Source organism: Odontesthes bonariensis, chromosome 7 (assembly GCF_027942865.1).
Source record: "Odontesthes bonariensis isolate fOdoBon6 chromosome 7, fOdoBon6.hap1, whole genome shotgun sequence".
In the NCBI taxonomy this organism is placed as follows: domain Eukaryota; kingdom Metazoa; phylum Chordata; class Actinopteri; order Atheriniformes; family Atherinopsidae; genus Odontesthes; species Odontesthes bonariensis.
The window spans coordinates 40,613,666-40,635,788 of record NC_134512.1 but is presented as its reverse complement, the minus strand read 5'-3'; the positions used below and the strand labels follow the sequence as shown (position 1 = coordinate 40,635,788).

The window sequence follows — 22,123 nt, the reverse complement described above, 5'->3', positions numbered from 1 at the left end:
TTCTGGCTCAGCTCCTTCTTCACCACGACGGGCCGGTGCAGAGCCCGCATCACTGCAGACGCCGCACCGATCCGTCTGTCAACCTCCTGCTCCATTCGTCCCTCACTCGTGAACAAGACCCCGAGATACTTTAACTCCTCCACTTGGGGAAGGATCTCATTCCCGACCCGGAGAGGGCATTCCACCCTTTTCCGCCCGAGGACCATGGTCTCAGATTTGGAGGTGCTGATTCTCATCCCAGCCGCTTCACACTCGGCTGCGAACCGCTCCAGTGAGAGCTGAAGGTCACGGCCCGACGACGCCAACAGAACCAAATCGTCCGCAAAGAGCAGAGACCCGATTCTGAGGTCGCCAAACCGGACCCCCTCAACGCCCTGGCTGCGCCTAGAAACTCTGTCCATAAAAATTATGAACAGAATCGGTGACAAAGGGCAGCCCTGACGGAGTCCAACCCTCACAGGAAACATGTCCGACTTACTGCCGGCAATGCGGACCAAACTCTGACACCGGTCATACAGGGACCGAACAGCCCATATCAAGGAGTCCGGCACTCCATACTCCCGGAGCACCCCCCACAAGAGTCCCCGAGGGACACGGTCGAACGCCTTCTCCAAGTCCACAAAACACATGTAGACCGGTTGGGCGAACTCCCATGCTCCCTCCAGGATCCTGCGGAGGGTATAGAGCTGGTCCACTGTTCCACGGCCAGGACGAAAACCACACTGCACCTCCTGAATCCGAGATTCCACTATCCGGCGGATCCTCCTCTCCAGTACCCCCGAATAGACCTTACCAGGGAGGCTGAGGAGTGTGATCCCCCTATAGTTGGAACACACCCTCCGGTCCCCCTTTTTAAAGAGGGGGACCACCACCCCGATCTGCCAGTCCAGAGGCACTGCCCCCGATGTCCACGCGATGCTGCAGAGGCGTGTCAACCAAGACAGCCCCACAACATCCAGAGCCTTGAGGAACTCAGGACGGACCTCATCCACCCCCGGGGCCACCGAGGAGTTTTTTGACCACCTCGGCAACCTCAGCCCCAGAAATGGGAGGCCCAACGTCCGAGCTCCCCAACTCTGCTTCCTCATCAGAAGGCGTGTCGGTAGGATTGAGGAGGCCCTCGAAGTATTCCCCTCCACCGACTCACGACGTCCCTAGTTGAAGTCAGCAGAGCCCCGCCCTCACCATACACGGTGTTGACGGTGCACCGCTTCCCCCCCTGAGCCGCCGGATGGTGGACCAGAATCTCCTCGAGGCCGTCCGGAAGTCGTTCTCCATGGCCTCCCCGAACTCCTCCCAAGCCCGAGTTTTTGCCTCAGCAACCGCCGAGGCTGCGTTCCGCTTGGCCCGTCGGTACCATCAGCTGCTTCCAGAGTCCCACTGGCCAAAAAGGCCCGATAGGACTTCTTCTTCAGCCTGACGGCCTCCCTCACCACTGGGGTCCACCAGCGGGTTCGGGGATTGCCGCCACGACAGGCACCGACCACATTACGGCCACAGCTCCGGTCGGCCGCCTCAACAATGGAGGCACGGAACATGGCCCATTCGGGCTCAATGTCCCCCACCTCCCCCGGGACATGGTTGAAGCTCTGCCGGAGGTGGGAGTTGAAACTCCTCCTTACAGGGGATTCCGCCAGCCGTTCCCAACAGACCCTCACAATACGTTTGGGCCTGCCAGGTCTGACCGGCTTCCTCCCCCACCAGCGGAGCCAACTCACCACCAGGTGGTGATCAGTTGACAGCTCCGCCCCTCTCTTCACCCGAGTGTCCAGGACATACGGCCGCAAGTCCGATGATACGACTACAAAGTCGATCATCGAGCTGCGGCCTAGGGTGTCCTGGTGCCAAGTGCACATATGGACCCCCTTATGCCTGAACATGGTGTTTGTTATGGACAGTCCGTGACGAGCACAGAAGTCCAACAACAAAACACCACTCTGATTCAGATCGGGGGGGCCGTTCCTCCCAATCACGCCCCTCCAGGTCTCACTGTCATTGCCCACGTGAGCATTGAAGTCCCCCAGCAGGACGAGGGAGTCTCCCGGAGGAGCACTCTCTAGTGCCTCCTCCAGGGACTCCAAAAAGGGTGGGTACTCTGAACTGCCGTTCGGTGCATAAGCACAAACAACAGTCAGGACCCGTCCCCCCACCCTAAGGCGGAGGGAGGCTACCCTCTCGTCTACCGGGGTGAACCCCAATGTACAGGCGCACAGCCGGGGGGCAATAAGTATGCCCACACCTGCTCTACGCCTCTCACCGCGGGCAACTCCAGAGTGGAAGAGAGTCCAACCCCTCTCGAGGAGGCTGGTTCCGGAGCCCAAGCCATGCGTCGAGGTGAGTCCGACTATATCTAGCCGGAACCGCTCAGCCTCGCGCACCAGCTCAGGCTCCTTCCCCAGCAGAGAGGTGACGTTCCACGTCCCAAGAGCCAGCTTCAGTAGCCGAGGATCAGACCGCCAAGGTCCCCGCCTTCGGCTGCCGCCCAGCTCACATTGCACCCGACCCCCATGGCCCCTCCCACGGGTGGTGAGCTCGTAGGAAGGGGGACCCGTGTCATTTCTTCGGGCTGTGCCCGACCGAGCCCCACGGGCACAGACCCGGCCACCAGGCGCTCGCCGGCGGGCCCCACCCCTGGGCCTGGCTCCAGGGGGGGGGCCCGGTGACCCGCGTCCGGGCAAGGGAACACGGCGTCCAAAAGTATCACTCATCATAGGGGTCTTGTGAGCTGTTCTTTGTCTGGTCCCTCATCTAGGATCTGTTTGCCATGGGTGACCCTACCAGGGGCTTAAAGCCCCAGACAACATAGCTCCCAGACTCATTGGGGCACGCAAACCCCCCCACCACGGTAAGGTGACAGCTCAAGGGGGAGCTATCTTAGCTTATCTTATCTTAACATAACTTAACTTATCTTATCTTAACCTGGCTTAGCTTAACTTAACTTAACTTAGCTTAGCTTAGCTTAGCTTAGCTTAGCTTATCTTATCTTATCTTATCTTATCTTATCTTATCTTAACTTATCTTATCTTATCTTATCTTAACCTGGCTTAGCTTAACTTAACTTAACTTAGCTTAGCTTAGCTTAGCTTAGCTTATCTTATCTTATCTTATCTTAACTTATCTTATCTTAACCTAGCTTAGCTTAACTTAACTTAACTTAACTTAGCTTAGCTTATCTTATCTTATCTTATCTTATCTTATCTTATCTTATCTTATCTTAACTTATCTTATCTTATCTTATCTTAACCTAGTTTAACTTAACTTAACTTAACTTAACTTATCTTATCTTATCTTAACCTAGCTTAGCTTAACTTAACTTAACTTAGCTTAACTTAGCTTAACTTAACTTAACTTAACTTAGCTTAACTTAACTTAACTTAACTTAACTTAACTTAACTTAACTTAACTTAGCTTAGCTTAGCTTAGCTTAACTTAACTTTAGAGTGGTCATAAAGCTGCTGTTAAAACAGTCTCAGAGACACAAAGCAAGCAGAACTCACGCGTCCTCCCCTGGATGAAGGTGTGGTTCTGGTAGGGGCCGCTGCAGGTGGTGATGGAGATGTTGTAGAGCCGCCCGGACACCAGAGAGTTGAAGACGCAGCCCGGGTTGGACTTGGAGACGGCCACGGAGTGAAGCGTCCTGTCCCGGTCCATCAGGTCGACCAGGTAGCTGTCCACGTCCCCCGCAGCCTGGTTCCAGGACACGGTGAGGAAGTCCGTACGGCCGTTGTTACTGACCCGGACGTCTGTGACCGCCGCCGGCACTGATGAGGAGGAGGAGGGGCGTGTTAAGTGCATGTAGACACCTTAATCTGACTAAGAATTGGATTGGATCGGATTATTGGCTAAATTACAATCAGACTGAGTTACTAAATGCATGTAGACACCTTAATCTGACTAAGAATTGGATCGGATCGGATTATTGGCTAAATTACAACCAGACTGAGTTATTAAGTTCATGTATATGGAGATAAAACCCACAGTTATCTTTCTGACATTAAATCCTGGATGGATCAAAGTGTTCCTTAAATTCAGTGACGGCAGTCCGAGCTCAGCCTGTCTGGGTCCATCAGTCCTGTTGGTTCTGGTCTCTGTAGTCTGTCAGATAATACCAGCAGTCATATTTTATTCTAACCGCAAACATGTTCAGTTTTTACAACTTAATAAGATCTCAGCACTTCTCCTGGCATCTGTAACTCGTTCAGGGCTCCTCCGTCTCCAGCTGATTCAAAACTTCTAGATCTTTTCCATCAGAGCTCATCAGATCCTAGTTCAAACTGTACATTTACCACATTTTATCATGTGAACACCCCACAGGTAATGCTTTAGGATCACTTTAACGAATAATCCAGGAATCTTCTTTTCCTGGTGTGATCCTGGTCTGATCCTGGTGTGATCCTGGTGTGATCCTGGTCTGATCCTGGTGTGACCCTGGTGTGATCCTGGTGTGATCCTGGTCTGATCCTGGTCTGATCCTGGTGTGATCCTGGTGTGATCCTGGTGTGATCCTGGTGTGATCCTGGTGTGATCCTGGTCTGATCCTGGTCTGATCCTGGTCTGATCCTGGTGTGATCCTGGTCTGATCCTGGTCTGATCCTGGTCTGATCCTGGTCTGATCCTGGTGTGATCCTGGTGTGATCCTGGTCTGATCCTGGTCTGATCCTGGTCTGATCCTGGTGTGATCCTGGTCTGATCCTGGTCTGATCCTGGTCTGATCCTGGTGTGATCCTGGTGTGATCCTGGTCTGATCCCGGTCTGATCCTGGTGTGATCCTGGTGTGATCCTGGTGTGATCCTGGTCTGATCCTGGTCTGATCCTGGTGTGATCCTGGTCTGATCCTGGTGTGATCCTGGTGTGATCCTGGTGTGATCCTGGTCTGATCCTGGTCTGATCCTGGTCTGATCCTGGTCTGATCCTGGTCTGATCCTGGTGTGATCCTGGTCTGATCCTGGTCTGATCCTGGTCTGATCCTGGTCTGATCCTGGTGTGATCCTGGTGTGATCCTGGTCTGATCCTGGTCTGATCCTGGTCTGATCCTGGTCTGATCCTGGTGTGATCCTGGTCTGATCCTGGTCTGATCCTGGTCTGATCCTGGTCTGATCCTGGTGTGATCCTGGTGTGATCCTGGTGTGATCCTGGTGTGATCCTGGTCTGATCCTGGTCTGATCCTGGTCTGATCCTGGTGTGATCCTGGTGTGATCCTGGTCTGATCCTGGTCTGATCCTGGTGTGATCCTGGTGTGATCCTGGTCTGATCCTGGTCTGATCCTGGTGTGATCCTGGTCTGATCCTGGTGTGATCCTGGTGTGATCCTGGTGTGATCCTGGTCTGATCCTGGTCTGATCCTGGTCTGATCCTGGTGTGATCCTGGTCTGATCCTGGTGTGATCCTGGTGTGATCCTGGTGTGATCCTGGTCTGATCCTGGTCTGATCCTGGTCTGATCCTGGTCTGATCCTGGTCTGATCCTGGTGTGATCCTGGTGTGATCCTGGTGTGATCCTGGTGTGATCCTGGTCTGATCCTGGTCTGATCCTGGTGTGATCCTGGTGTGATCCTGGTCTGATCCTGGTGTGATCCTGGTCTGATCCTGGTGTGATCCTGGTGTGATCCTGGTCTGATCCTGGTCTGATCCTGGTGTGATCCTGGTCTGATCCTGGTGTGATCCTGGTGTGATCCTGGTGTGATCCTGGTGTGATCCTGGTCTGATCCTGGTGTGATCCTGGTCTGATCCTGGTCTGATCCTGGTGTGATCCTGGTCTGATCCTGGTCTGATCCTGGTCTGATCCTGGTGTGATCCTGGTGTGATCCTGGTCTGATCCTGGTCTGATCCTGGTGTGATCCTGGTGTGATCCTGGTGTGATCCTGGTCTGATCCTGGTGTGATCCTGGTCTGATCCTGGTCTGATCCTGGTGTGATCCTGGTCTGATCCTGGTGTGATCCTGGTGTGATCCTGGTCTGATCCTGGTGTGATCCTGGTGTGATCCTGGTGTGATCCTGGTCTGATCCTGGTCTGATCCTGGTCTGATCCTGGTGTGATCCTGGTGTGATCCTGGTGTGATCCTGGTCTGATCCTGGTGTGATCCTGGTCTGATCCTGGTGTGATCCTGGTCTGATCCTGGTGTGATCCTGGTCTGATCCTGGTGTGATCCTGGTCTGATCCTGGTCTGATCCTGGTGTGATCCTGGTGTGATCCTGGTCTGATCCTGGTGTGATCCTGGTGTGATCCTGGTGTGATCCTGGTGTGATCCTGGTCTGATCCTGGTCTGATCCTGGTGTGATCCTGGTCTGATCCTGGTGTGATCCTGGTGTGATCCTGGTCTGATCCTGGTCTGATCCTGGTCTGATCCTGGTCTGATCCTGGTGTGATCCTGGTCTGATCCTGGTCTGATCCTGGTCTGATCCTGGTCTGATCCTGGTGTGATCCTGGTGTGATCCTGGTCTGATCCTGGTCTGATCCTGGTGTGATCCTGGTGTGATCCTGGTGTGATCCTGGTGTGATCCTGGTGTGATCCTGGTCTGATCCTGGTGTGATCCTGGTCTGATCCTGGTCTGATCCTGGTGTGATCCTGGTCTGATCCTGGTGTGATCCTGGTCTGATCCTGGTCTGATCCTGGTCTGATCCTGGTGTGATCCTGGTGTGATCCTGGTGTGATCCTGGTGTGATCCTGGTCTGATCCTGGTGTGATCCTGGTGTGATCCTGGTCTGATCCTGGTGTGATCCTGGTGTGATCCTGGTCTGATCCTGGTCTGATCCTGGTGTGATCCTGGTCTGATCCTGGTCTGATCCTGGTCTGATCCTGGTGTGATCCTGGTGTGATCCTGGTGTGATCCTGGTCTGATCCTGGTCTGATCCTGGTCTGATCCTGGTCTGATCCTGGTCTGATCCTGGTGTGATCCTGGTCTGATCCTGGTGTGATCCTGGTCTGATCCTGGTGTGATCCTGGTCTGATCCTGGTGTGATCCTGGTGTGATCCTGGTCTGATCCTGGTGTGATCCTGGTGTGATCCTGGTCTGATCCTGGTGTGATCCTGGTGTGATCCTGGTCTGATCCTGGTGTGATCCTGGTCTGATCCTGGTGTGATCCTGGTCTGATCCTGGTGTGATCCTGGTCTGATCCTGGTGTGATCCTGGTGTGATCCTGGTGTGATCCTGGTGTGATCCTGGTCTGATCCTGGTGTGATCCTGGTGTGATCCTGGTCTGATCCTGGTCTGATCCTGGTGTGATCCTGGTCTGATCCTGGTCTGATCCTGGTCTGATCCTGGTGTGATCCTGGTGTGATCCTGGTGTGATCCTGGTGTGATCCTGGTGTGATCCTGGTCTGATCCTGGTGTGATCCTGGTGTGATCCTGGTCTGATCCTGGTGTGATCCTGGTCTGATCCTGGTCTGATCCTGGTCTGATCCTGGTCTGATCCTGGTCTGATCCTGGTTTGATCCTGGTAGGACTGGAGCATCATTTCCAGGATGTGTTGGGATGTTTGCGGAGTTCCTTCAGCCAACCCTAACCCTAACCCGACGGGAAGCCTCTGAGCTTCTTTTGTGTTGTTGACGTCCTCGACACTTCCTGAAAATTCCTCCGAAATTCCTGCTTTTCAATAATATCCTGTTTCAGCCCAACACACACGGGAGCGTTTGGTCCAGAGTGTCGCCGACGCTCTTTAATCCATCATCCATCTCCCCCACATAACAACAACCCCCCCCCCATTGACATGGACAATTACTCGCACATCTGTACTTTACACACTTCTGTTTGTGCAACTTCCCTTAGGCTGAGTGCAATATTTTAGCAACACTTTTGCACTAAGTGCATTTTATTTGTTTTTTATATTTTTTATATTCTTTATTCCGAGTGCTGGCACATAGCACTTCCATACCGTTTTTATATTGTACAGTCTGTATTGCTTTATATCTGTATAGCTTGAATATCTAGCAATCTAGCAATGTTGACCGGAAGTCGAGGAACGACTTTTCGTTGTCAAAACTCACGTGGGATTTTTGTGCAATGACAATAAAAGAAAGTCTGAGTCTCTTAAATGAAGTAAAACCTGATGCTGAGGTGTTATTTTGGCCTTTATCAACATCAGAAAACAAGAAGGTAAAATATTAAAGATGAAGTTCAATGAGAAGATTCAGGCTGGAGCTTGTTCCACGTACAGCCGACTGTTAAGGATCAGGAAACAGATTTAATGTTGGTGCTTTTCTGAGCAGAACTTTCTCCTCTGAGTTCATATTTTTCTCTTTTTTTCTCTCCAGATCAGCTCTGAGCTCAGCTCATTAGACCATTAAACCCAACCATAATTATTAAACCCAACCATTATTATTAAACCCAACCATTATTATTAAACCCAACCATAATTATTAAACCCAACCATTATTATTAAACCCAACCATTATTATTAAACCCAACCAACCATTATTATTAAACCCAACCATTATTATTAAACCCAACCATTATTATTAAACCCAACCATTATTATTAAAACCAACCATTATTATTAAAACCAACCATTATCATTAAACCCAACCATTATTATTAAAACCAACCAGTATTATTAAACCCAACCATTATTATTAAAACCAACCATTATTATTAAACCCAACCATTATTATTAAACCCAACCATTATTATTAAAACCAACCATTATTATTAAACCCAACCATTATTATTAAACCCAACCATTATTATTAAAACCAACCATTATTATTAAAACCAACCATTATTATTAAAACCAACCATTATTATTAAAACCAACCATTATTATTAAACCCAACCATTATTATTAAAACCAACCAACCATTATTATTAAACCCAACCATTATTATTAAAACCAACCAACCATTATTATTAAACCCAACCATTATTATTAAAACCAACCAACCATTATTATTAAAACCAACCAACCATTATTATTAAACCCAACCATTATTATTAAAACCAACCAACCATTATTATTAAACCCAACCATTATTATTAAAACCAACCAGTATTATTAAACCCAACCATTATTATTAAAACCAACCATTATTATTAAACCCAACCATTATTATTAAACCCAACCATTATTATTAAAACCAACCATTATTATTAAAACCAACCATTATTATTAAACCCAACCATTATTATTAAAACCAACCAACCATTATTATTAAACCCAACCATTATTATTAAACCCAACCATTATTATTAAAACCAACCATTATTATTAAACCCAACCATTATTATTAAAACCAACCATTATTATTAAACCCAACCATTATTATTAAAACCAACCATTATTATTAAACCCAACCATTATTATTAAACCCAACCATTATTATTAAAACCAACCAACCATTATTATTAAAACCAACCAACCATTATTATTAAACCCAACCATTATTATTAAACCCAACCATTATTATTAAACCCAACCATTATTATTAAACCCAACCATTATTATTAAACCCAACCACTATTATTAAAACCAACCATTATTATTAAACCCAACCATTATTATTAAAACCAACCATTATTATTAAAACCAACCATTATTATTAAAACCAACCAACCATTATTATTAAACCCAACCATTATTATTAAAACCAACCATTATTATTAAAACCAACCAACCATTATTATTAAACCCAACCATTATTATTAAACCCAAACATTATTATTAAAACCAACCATTATCAAGAACCATTAAAGTGATAAAGTTCATGATAAGCTGAGATAACCTGACATAACCTGAGATAACCTGAGATAACCTGGGTTCTGCCAGCTTCCTTGTGAAGCACTTTACCTGGATCAGTTTGGTTCTGGATCTGTTCTGCATTACAGAGCAGATCCAGCTGGTTATCTGCTGGTTATCTGCTGGTTATCTGCTGGTTATCAGCTGGTTATCTGCTGGTTATCTGCTGGTTATCTGCTGGTTATCAGCTGGTTATCTGCTGGTTATCTGCTGGTTATCTGCTGGTTATCTGCTGGTTATATACTCGTTATCTGCTTTAACTAACCAACAAGATGCTGGTTATCAGCTGGTTATCTGCTTTAACTAACCAGCAACATGCTGGTTATCTGCTGGTTATCAGCTGGTTATCAGCTGGTTATCTGCTGGTTATCTGCTTTAACTAACCAGCAACATGCTGGTTATCTGCTGGTTATCAGCTGGTTATCAGCTGGTTATCTGCTGGTTAATAACCTGATCGGTATCAGGATGGCAGAACCGGTCTCATGATGCTGAGAACCAGAACCTGAAGTGAGGAACCTGCTCGGTGGAACAGAACCCAGTTTAGACCCAGTTCTGACGGCGGTTCTGACGGCGGTTCTGACGGCGGCTCTGACGGGTGGACTCACCTGTGCGGCCCTCGGCCACGGCCTGTCTGGAGCTGAGTCCGGCCCTGATGGTGGTGACCACCACCCGATACAGGGCTCCCGCCCTCAGAGCCTGGAAGCCGGCGCTGCTGGCGCCCGCCGCCACGCTCTCGTTCTTGATGATGCTGCTGTCGTGGACCAGCAGGACCCGGTAGGAGTCCAGGTCTCCGGAGGCCGGTTCCCACTGCGTCCACAGGCTGCCGGCGGCGCCGAGGTTGGAGACCTGCAGCAGGCGGACCTGAGCCGGCGCTGAGGGGAAGGTCAGAGGTCAGGTGAGCTGATCATCCCCCCCTCTGTGACCCAAACCCAACCAGAACCACCAGAACTTACCGGTCCAAGCCGTCAGAGAGGCGGAGCTGCTCAGGTTGCCGCTGTTGGTCGTCACGGTAACGGTGTAGCGGCGTCCTGAGGTCAGGCCGAGGAAGCTGCACCCCGTGGCCCCCCAGCTGAGGGTCCTCTGGGACGCGGTGGAGGGGGGGTCCGCCTCTGCGAGCAGCGCCGTGAAGGCGTCCCACTGTCCGACGGGCCGAGCCCACCGGACGCTCAGCGAGGTCTCATCGGCCTGACGGACGGAGAGCTGCTGCACGGGGCGGGGCGCTGAGGGGGGGAGAGGACCCGTGAATCAGAGCTTTATGAATAAAACTCCTTAAACAGGTTCAAACCAAAGAAGACTCACCCAGCCGGCTGCTGCAGCGGGCCACGTTACCCAGAATGCCGCTGTGCACGGTGAGCTCTGCAGTGTAGAGGCGTCCCGGCACCAGGCCCAGGCTGCTGATGGACAGGACGAGCTGCCGGCTCTGCTTACTGAGGGTCCGCTTCAGCAGAACCGCCGAGGCGTTCATCAGCAGGACGCTGTAGTTCTCCCAGTCGCCTCTGGGGGGCGACCAGCTGAGGCGCAGTGCGCTGCCGCCGCCGCCGCCGCTGGACATGGACAGATCTGAGACCGGGCCGGGTACTGAAACAGCAGGAGGACATGTTTCAGTGAATCTCTGCAGCTGTTACCATGGAAACATCTGCAGATATTCACTTTAAAGCTGCTCAGAACTGAACTAACTCTGGTTCTGCCTCAGATTCTGGGTTTATGTTCATGTTGGAACATGTTTCAGTGAATCTCTGCAGCTGTTACCATGGAAACATCTGCAGATATTCACTTTAAAGCTGCTCAGAACTGAACTAACTCTGGTTCTGCCTCAGATTCTGGGTTTATGTTCATGTTGGAACATGTTTCAGTGAATCTCTGCAGCTGTTACCATGGAAACATCTGCAGATATTCACTTTAAAGCTGCTCAGAGCTGAACTAACTCTGGTTCTGACTCAGATTCTGGGTTTATGTTCATGTTCCTGGTTCCCGGACGGACTGGACTCACCTGTTCTGCCGGTGGTTCTGCTCTCTGAGCTCCGACCTCCAGCCGAGGAGCTGACCGACAGCTGGTAGCTGCGTCCGGGGACCAGACCCTCGAACAGCACCTGGGTGGTGTTGGGGGCCAGGTTGTGTCGCTGCGGGGTCGATCCCGGAGCCCACAGGGTCACCTGGTACGTGTCCACGCCGCCTCTGGGTGGCGTCCAGGCGGCCCGCAGGTGCTCTGAGCTGCCGTCGTTGTCCAGGATCAGATCTGACACGGCATCTGGGACTGAGGGGGAGGAGGGGGCACGTTACTCATGTTTCCTTCACTGTAACACAACCAGCTCATCTGATACCTGAAACCTGTAACCAGCCTCAGTGACCTCTGACCTTTCCTCACCAGGCTGAGCAAAAGTTTCATTGGACTCCTTTAATTGTTTTCCATTTATTAATTGGAAACGTCATCCGAAACCAAATCTCTTTGTGGTCATGTGGTCAGATTCTGGGCTGCAGCAGTCCTCGCCCACTCAGGTCTGAATGCTGTTTGATCCCTGACCAATCACAGCTTTTCCCTTTCACCACCCGTATGATGTCATCAGTAGGGAGGAGCTCGGGGTATGGTCCACACTCACATGAGGAGCTCCTCAGGGCTCCATTTTGGACCCAACCATTTTGGAAAAACCCAACCAGGTTTTTCCTTGGTTCATTTTTAAGAAAAATATGATTTCATTCCTCTGTTTTGCAGATGATTTACCAATCTATCTGTCTAAAAAGTATAAACTAAAGATTCATGGCAGCCTTTACTTGACTTTGAGGTCATTTCTTATCTTTCTGCCAGAGACGGTAAAGGATTCGTTTCTGACACGCCGTCATGCTGCTGTGGAGAGTTACGGTGTGTTTACGTACGTTAGCTGCCACCAACAGCTGGACATCTGCTGTGTGATTTAATCCAGAAACACAGACATAATGATGCCTGCAGTCAGACCAACAACCCTCCAGCTCTATATACAGATACAGATAGTTCCTCTGTTGATCCCAGAGGGAAACAGGTGAGCAGTGTAGCTGTAAGCTAGCAGCAGATGCTAGCAAACAATGCTTTCTCATTAACAGTAAAACAAAACAGTAAAATACCAGGGTTGTGTTTTGGGGGAGTTTTACACCTGCTGGTGACACCCTAATATATGCTCCCAGGAACAGGAAGACGGATTTCTATGTCACCTTTAACATTAAGATTAATATTAGGATTAAGATCAGATTTATTGTCATGCATACAAACAAAATTCTTCAATTCAATTCAATTCAATTCAACTGCAGAAACATCCCATAATACTGACCAACACTGAAAAGTGAGGCTGCAGAAACATCCCATAATACTGACCTGTGACGGCCTGTGTGGAGGCGGCGCTCTGCAAGCCGACGGCCTCCGTCACCACGGTGATGGTGTACAGCGTCCCCGGCTGCAGTTCCCCCAGCTGGACAGAGGTGGTGCTGTTACTCAGAGTGATGTTCCTCAGCAGAACTCCGGCCCGGTTCTGCAGCAGAACCCTGAAGTTCTCCGTCCGACCGCGACCGGCCCGCCAAAACACGCTGAGGCCGCCTGAGGACGATGGCGCCGCCCGCAGCCCGTCCACCGCAGAGGGGGCTGCAGGAAACACCCAGAACCAGAGTTACCTCAGGAACCGTGGAAGGAACTGAGCTGCCGGGTCAGAACTTAGATACACATCAGAAGTCAGAGGTTTTTCTGTCTCTGACTGAAGAGAAAGGCTGTGTTCGTAACTGCCTACTTCTCCTACTACTCCTACTACTCCTACTAACTTTAACTTTTTTAAGTTCCCGGATGCATACTAGATTCTCCGAAATGTTGGTATGCATCATGAGGTTACTACTCATACTCAAACTACCCAAGATGCAACATAACGTGACGTCGCCGATCATCATTTCCTGTCAAAACGGCAGTTTCAAGCTAGCTACAACGAGGGTAGGTTCACTTCCTGTTTTCAAAACAAAAGCACCAATTGTATGGTAATGGCTTTCCCTATGATAAAAGGCAACGGGTATTTTATTTTGTGAAAATAACCGGAAGTGTGTTAGCTCACTGAGGCTAGCTTTAGTAGCGCCGAATTCGTGGGAACAAAATGGTGAACAGCCGGTATTTTGTCAGGTTTTCAACACGTTGGGGATCTAAACGACTACTTTCTCTCCTGAAAATGTTTCAAATGTTGCTAAAGTTTACAGAGTTTAGAGCTTAAGAGAAATCAGCTTCAGGCCGGCTGATTTTGGCTCGGGCAGGAGCGAAATGCATTGTGGGTAAACGCTCTGCATACTGTCTGATCGATGAGTATGTAGTCTGCAGTATGTAGTATGGAGTATGTAGTATGTAGTATGCAGTATGCAGTATGTAGTATGGATTATGTAGTATGCAGTATGTAGTATGCAGTATGTAGTATGTAGTCTGCAGTATCCAGTATGTAGTATGTAGTATGCAGTATGCAGTATGTAGTATGGATTATGTAGTATGCAGTATGTAGTATGCAGTATGCAGTATGTAGTATGCAGTATGCAGTATGTAGTATGGATTATGTAGTATGCAGTATGCAGTATGTAGTATGGATTATGTAGTATGCAGTATGTAGTATGGATTATGTAGTATGCAGTATGCAGTATGCAGTATGCAGTATGTAGTATGTAGTATGCAGTATGTAGTAAACAGTATGTAGTGTGTAGTATGCAGTATGTAGTATGTAGTATGCAGTATGCATTATGCAGTATGTAGTATGTAGTATGCAGTATGCAGTATGCAGTATGTAGTAAACAGTATGTAGTATGCATTATGCAGTATGCAGTATGCAGTATGTAGTAAACAGTATGTAGTATGTAGTATGCAGTATGTAGTATGTAGTATGCAGTATGCATTATGCAGTATGTAGTATGTAGTATGCAGTATGCAGTATGTAGTAAACAGTATGTAGTATGCAGTATACAGTATGTAGTATGCAGTATGTAGTATGTAGTATGCAGTAAACAGTATGTAGTATGGAGTATGCAGTATGCAGTATGTAGTAAACAGTATGTAGTATGCAGTATGCAGTATGTAGTATGCAGTATGTAGTATGTAGTATGCAGTATGCATTATGTAGTATGTAGTATGCAGTATGCAGTATGTAGTAAACAGTATGTAGTATGTAGTATGCAGTATGTAGTACGTAGTATGCAGTATGGAAGTATGTAGTATGCAGTATGTGGTATGTAGCATGTAGTATGGAGTATGCAGTATGCAGTATGTAGTATATAGTATGCAGTATGTAGTATGCAGTATGTAGTATGCAGTATGTAGTATGAAGTATGTAAGTATGTAGTATGTAGTATGAAGTATGTAGTATGCAGTATGCAGTATGTAGTATGCAGTATGTAGTATGTAGTATGCAGTATGCAGTATGTAGTATGTAGTATGTAGTATGGAAGTATGTAGTATACAGTATGTAGTATGCAGTATGCAGTATGCAGTATGTAGTACGCAGTATGCATTATGCAGTATGAAGTATGTAGTATGCGGTATGCAGTATGTAGTATGTAGTATGCAGTATGTAGTATGCGGTATGCAGTATGTAGTATGTAGTATGCAGTATGTAGTATGCAGTATGTAGTATGCAGTATGTAGTATGCAGTATGCAGTATGTAGTATGTAGTATGTAGTATGCAGTATGCAGTATGTAGTATGTAGTATGCAGTATGTAGTATGTAGTATGTAGTATGTAGTATGCAGTATGTAGTATGTAGTATGCAGTATGCAGTATGCAGTATGTAGTATGTAGTATGCAGTATGTAGTAGGTAGTATGCAGTATGTAGTATGTAGTATGTAGTATGTAGTATGCAGTATGTAGTATGTAGTATGCAGTATGCAGTATGTAGTATGTAGTATGCAGTATGTAGTATGCAGTATGCAGTATGTAGTATGTAGTATGCAGTATGTAGTATGTAGTATGCAGTATGCAGTATGTAGTATGTAGTATGCAGTATGTAGTATGTAGTATGCAGTATGCAGTATGTAGTATGTAGTATGCAGTATGCAGTATGTAGTATGTAGTATGCAGTATGCAGTATGTAGTATGTAGTATGCAGTATGCAGTATGTAGTATGCAGTATGCAGTATGTAGTATGTAGTATGTAGTATGGAAGTATGTAGTATGCAGTATGTAGTATGCAGTATGTAGTATGTAGTATGCAGTATGCATTGTGCAGTATGTAGTATGTAGTATGCAGTATGCAGTATGTAGTATGTAGTATGCAGTATGTAGTATGCAGTATGTAGTATGCAGTGTGTAGTATGTAGTATGCAGTATGCATTGTGCAGTATGTAGTATGTAGTATGCAGTATGCAGTATGCAGTGTGCAGTATGTAGTAAACAGTATGTAGTATGTAGTATGCAATATGTAGTACGTAGTATGTAGTATGGAAGTATGTAGTATGCAGTATGTGGTATGTAGCATGTAGTATGGAGTATGCTGTATGCAGTATGTAGTATATAGTATGCAGTATGTAGTATGCAGTATGTAGTATGCAGTATGTAGTATGCAGTATGTAAGTATGTAGTATGTAGTATGCAGTATGCATTATGCAGTATGTAGTATGTAGTATGCAGTATGTAGTATGCAGTATGTAGTATGTAGTATGCAGTATACAGTATGTAGTATGTAGTATGTAGTATGTAGTATGGAAGTATGCAGTATGCAGTATGTAGTATGTAGTATGCAGTATGTAGTATGTAGTATGGAAGTATGCAGTATGCAGTATGTAGTATGGATTATCTAGTATGCAGTATGTAGTATGTAGTATGTAGTATGTAGTATGCAGTATGTAGTATGCAGTATGGAAGTATGTAGTATGCAGTTTGTAGTATGTAGTATGTAGCATGTAGTATGTAGTATGTAGTATGCAGTATGGAAGTATGTAGTATGCAGTATGTAGTATGTAGCATGTAGTATGGAGTATGCAGTATGCAGTATGCAGTATGTAGTATGTAGTATAGAAGCATATAGTATGTAGTATGTAATATGCAGTATGGAAGTATGTAGTATGCAGTATGTAGTATGCAGTATGTAGTATGCAGTATGCAGTATGTAGTATGCAGTATGCATTATGCAGTATGTAGTATGCAGTATGCAGTATGCAGTATGCAGTATGTAGTATGGATTATGTGGTATGCAGTATGTAGTATGCAGTATGCAGTATGTAGTATGCAGTATGCAGTATGCATTATGCAGTATGCAGTATGTAGTATGCAGTATGCAGTATGTAGTATGCAGTATGTAGTATGTAGTATGCAGTATGCAGTATGCAGTATGTAGTATGCAGTATGTAGTATGCAGTATGCAGTATGCATTATGCAGTATGCAGTATGTAGTATGCAGTATGCAGTATGTAGTATGCAGTATGTAGTATGTAGTATGCAGTATGTAGTACGTAGTATGCAGTATGGAAGTATGTAGTATGCAGTATGTAGTATGCAGTATGCAGTATGTAGTATGCAGTATGCAGTATGTAGTATGCAGTATGCATTATGCAGTATGTAGTATGTCGTATACAGTATGCAGTATGCAGTATGTAGTATGCAGTATGCAGTATGTAGTATTTAGTATGCAGTATGTAGTATGCAGTATGCAGTATGCAGTATGTAGTATGCAGTATGCAGTATGTAGTATTTAGTATGCAGTATGTAGTATGCAGTATGCAGTATGCAGTATGTAGTATGTAGTATGCAGTATGTAGTATGTAGTATGTAGTATGCAGTATGTAGTATAAAGTATGCAGTATGTAATATGCAGTATGGAAGTATGTAGTATGAAGTATGTAGTATGCAGTATGTAGTATGCAGTAAGTAGTATGGATTATGTGGTATGCAGTATGTAGTATGCAGTAAGTAGTATGGATTATGTGGTATGCAGTATGTAGTATGCAGTATGTAGTATGCAGTATGCAGTATGTAGTATGCAGTATGCATTATGCAGTATGCAGTATGTAGTATGCAGTATGCAGTATGTAGTATGCAGTATGTAGTATGTAGTATGCAGTATGTAGTACGTAGTATGCAGTATGGAAGTATGTAGTATGCAGTATGTAGTATGCAGTATGCAGTATGTAGTATGCAGTATGCAGTATGTAGTATGCAGTATGCATTATGCAGTATGTAGTATGTCGTATACAGTATGCAGTATGCAGTATGTAGTATGCAGTATGCAGTATGTAGTATTTAGTATGCAGTATGTAGTATGCAGTATGCAGTATGCAGTATGTAGTATGCAGTATGCAGTATGTAGTATTTAGTATGCAGTATGTAGTATGCAGTATGCAGTATGCAGTATGTAGTATGTAGTATGCAGTATGTAGTATGTAGTATGCAGTATGTAGTATAAAGTATGCAGTATGTAATATGCAGTATGGAAGTATGTAGTATGAAGTATGTAGTATGCAGTATGTAGTATGCAGTAAGTAGTATGGATTATGTGGTATGCAGTATGTAGTATGCAGTATGTAGTATGCAGTATGGAAGTATGTAGTATGTAGTATGTAGTATGTAGTATGTAGTATGCAGTATGCAGTAAGTAGTATGCAGTATGTAGTATGCAGTATGGAAGTATGTAGTATGTAGTAGGCGGTTTCGAACACAGGCAAAAAGTGTCTTTTTGAACCTGGAATGGTTCTTTATTGACAGGAAGTGATGTCACAGCCTCCTGGCCCCGCCCCTGCAGGTGTCTCACCTGTGGCTGCGGAGGTGTGCACAGGTGCGGCGCTCTTGTTGCCGGCCGACGCCACCACGCTGATGCTGTACAGAGTCCCGGGTGTCAGCGAGCTGAACCCGGCCCGGGGTTCTGCGGACCCCTCGATTCTGGTGCTGCGGACGGATCCGAAGGCGGCGTCCCGCAGTGTCACATCGTACCGATCCACGTGACCTGCCGAGCGGGACCAGAACACCCGCAGATCCGACGATCCACCCTGACCCGCAGGAAGCGTCTTACACTGAACCTGAGCCGGGTCCAGCTGGACCTCCAGACGGGCCGGGCCCACTGGGTCTGAGACAGGGGAGAGTCCGTCAGAGTCAGTGTGAGCAGAACCACAACACAGCACGGAACCAGACCCAAGCACGGAACCACAACCAAGCACGGAACCAGAACCAAAGAACCAAACACCGAACCAGAACCAAGCACGGAACCAGAACCAAACACGGAACCAGCACCAAAGAACAAAGCACGGGAACCAGAACCAAGCACGGATCCAGAACCAAACACGGAACCAGAACCAAAGAACCAAACACGGAACCAGAACCAAAGAACAAAGCACGGGAACCAGACCCAAGCACGGAACCACAACCAAGCACGGAACCACAACCAAAGAACCAAACACCGAACCAGAACCAAGCACGGAACCAGAACCAAAGAACAAAGCACGGGAACCAGAACCAAGCACGGATCCAGAACCAAACACGGAACCAGAACCAAAGAACCAAACACGGAACCAGAACCAAAGAACAAAGCACGGGAACCAGAACCAAGCACGGATCCAGAACCAAACACGGAACCAGAACCAAAGAACCAAACACGGAACCAGAACCAAAGAACAAAGCACGGGAACCAGAACCAAGCACGGAACCAGAACCAAACACGAAACCAGAACCAAACACGAAACCAGAACCAAGCACGGGACCAGAACCAAGCACGGAACCAGAACCAAGCACGGAACCAGAACCAAACACGAAACCAGAACCAAAGAACAAAGCACGGGAACCAGAACCAAGCACGGAACCAGAACCAAACACGAAACCAGAACCAGAACCAAACACGGAACCAGAACCAAGCACGGGACCAGAACCAAGCACGGAACCAGAACCAAACACGAAACCAGAACCAAAGAACAAAGCATGGAACCAGAACCAAACACGAAACCAGAACCAAACACGAAACCAGAACCAAAGAACAAAGCACGGAACCAGAACCAAAGAACCAAACACGGAACCAAAACCAAACACGAAACCAGAACCAAAGAACAAAGCACGGGACCAGAACCAAGCACGGAACCAGAACCAAACACGAAACCAGAACCAAAGAACAAAGCACGGAACCAGAACCAAAGAACCAAACACGGAACCAAAACCAAACACGAAACCAGAACCAGAACCAAACACGGAACCAGAACCAAGCACGGGACCAGAACCAAGCACGGAACCAGAACCAAACACGAAACCAGAACCAAAGAACAAAGCACGGGAACCAGAACCAAGCACGGAACCAGAACCAGAACCAAAGAACCAAACACGGAACCAGAACCAAACACGAAACCAGAACCAAACACGGAACCAGAACCAAACACGAAACCAGAACCAAACACGGAACCAGAACCAAACACGGAACCAGCACCAAAGAACCAAACACTGAATCAGAACCAAACACGAAACCAGAACCAAACACGAAATCAGAACCAGAACCAAACACGGAACCAGAACCAAGCACGCAACCAGAACCAGAACCAAAGAACCAAACACGGAACCAGAACCAGCACCAAACACGGAACCAGAACCAAAGAACCAAACACGGAACCAGAACCAGCACCAAGCACGGAACCAGAACCAAAGAACCAAACACGGAACCAGAACCAAACACGAAACCAGAACCAGAACCAAACACGGAACCAGAACCAAGCACGGAACCAGAACCAAACACGAAACTAGAACCAATTACGGAACCAGAACCAAGCACGGAACCAGAACCAAACACGAAACCAGAACCAGAACCAAACACGAAACCAGAACCAAGCACGGAACCAGAACCAGAACCAAAGAACCAAACACGGAACCAGAACCAAACACGAAACCAGAACCAGCACCAAACACGGAACCAAAACCAGCACCAAACACGGAACCAGAACCAAGCAAGAAACCAGAACCAGAACCAAACATGGAACCAGAACCAAACAAGAAACCAGAACCAGAACCAAACACGGAACCAGAACCAAGCACGAAACCAGAACCAGAACCAAACACGGAACCAGAACCAAGCACGGAACCAGAACCAAAGAACCAAACACGGAACCAGAACCAAACACGAAACCAGAACCAGAACCAAACACGGAACCAGATCCAAGCACGGAACCAGAACCAAACACGAAACTAGAACCAGAACCGAACACGGAACCAAAACCAGCACCAAACACGGAACCAGAACCAAACACGAAACCAGAACCAGAACCAAACACGGAACCAGAACCAAACACGGAACCAGCACCAAAGAACCAAACACTGAACCAGAACCAAACACGAAACCAGAACCAGAACCAAACACGAAACCAGAACCAGAACCAAACACGGAACCAGAACCAAGCACGGAACCAGAACCAGAACCAAAGAACCAAACACGGAACCAGAACCAGCACCAAACACGGAACCAGAACCAAAGAACAAAACACGGAACCAGAACCAAACACGGAACCAGAACCAGCACCAAACACGGAACCAGAACCAAAGAACCAAACACGGAACCAGAACCAAGCACAGAACCAGAACCAAACACGGAAAAAGAACCAAAGAACCAAAGAACCAAACACGGAACCAGAACCAAACACGGAACAAGAACCAGAACCAAACACGGAACCAGATCCAAACACGGAACCAGATCCAAACACGGAACCAGATCCAAACACGGAACCAGATCCAAACACGGAACCAGCACCAAACACGGAACAAGAACCAAACACACCGGCTTGTACCCATTTTTATTGATTCTGCGTGGTTGGAGCTTTTAATTAGGGCTGGGCGAGTTAACTCGTTAATTATTTAACGCCGGTAAATATTTTATCGCGCATTAACGCAGGTTTTATTTTTTTATTAAATTTTTTTTATTAAATTTTTTTCTTTTTTTAAACATTTTTTTCAGGCTTTTATTTTGTAAAAGTCTGTTGCTCACAGGCTTTTATTTTTGTAAAAGTCTGTCGTTCACAGGCTTTTATTTTTGTAAAAGTCTGTTGCTCACAGGCTTTTATTTTGTAAAAGTCTGTTGCTCACAGGCTTTTATTTTTGTAAAAGTCTGCTGCTCACAGGCTTTTATTTTTGTAAAAGTCTGCTGCTCACAGGCTTTTATTTTGTAAAAGTCTGTTGCTCACAGGCTTTTATTTTTGTAAAAGTCTGTTGCTCACAGGCTTTTATTCTGTAAAAGTCTGTTGCTCACAGGCTTTTATTTTGTAAAAGTCTGTTGCTCACAGGCTTTTATTCTGTAAAAGTCTGTTGCTCACAGGCTTTTATTTTGTAAAAGTCTGTTGCTCACAGGCTTTTATTTTGTAAAAGTCTGCTGCTCACAGGCTTTTATTCTGTAAAAGTCTGTTGCTCACAGGCTTTTATTTTGTAAAAGTCTGTTGCTCACAGGCTTTTATTTTGTAAGAGTCTGTTG

The 22,123-nt window shown here is 46.6% G+C and overlaps 1 protein-coding gene across 4 annotated transcripts in view; it reads right to left on the bottom strand.

Moving 5' to 3' along the window:
- The window catches only part of LOC142384530 (receptor-type tyrosine-protein phosphatase beta-like), a 98,205-nt gene that overhangs the window by 56,494 nt on the left and 19,588 nt on the right, over window positions 1–22,123 (bottom strand). For 3 of the 4 annotated variants that reach the window (XM_075470826.1, XM_075470827.1, XM_075470828.1), the window contains exons 4-10: window positions 18,449–18,760; window positions 13,070–13,333; window positions 11,717–11,980; window positions 11,026–11,304; window positions 10,680–10,946; window positions 10,332–10,598; window positions 3,498–3,761 (exon numbers count right to left, since the gene is read on the bottom strand). In XM_075470826.1, coding sequence (XP_075326941.1) covers window positions 3,498–3,761; window positions 10,332–10,598; window positions 10,680–10,946; window positions 11,026–11,304; window positions 11,717–11,980; window positions 13,070–13,333; window positions 18,449–18,760 — 1,917 coding nt within the window. The remainder of the gene's footprint in view (window positions 1–3,497; window positions 3,762–10,331; window positions 10,599–10,679; window positions 10,947–11,025; window positions 11,305–11,716; window positions 11,981–13,069; window positions 13,334–18,448; window positions 18,761–22,123) is intronic. The other variant, XM_075470829.1, reaches the window with a different exon arrangement.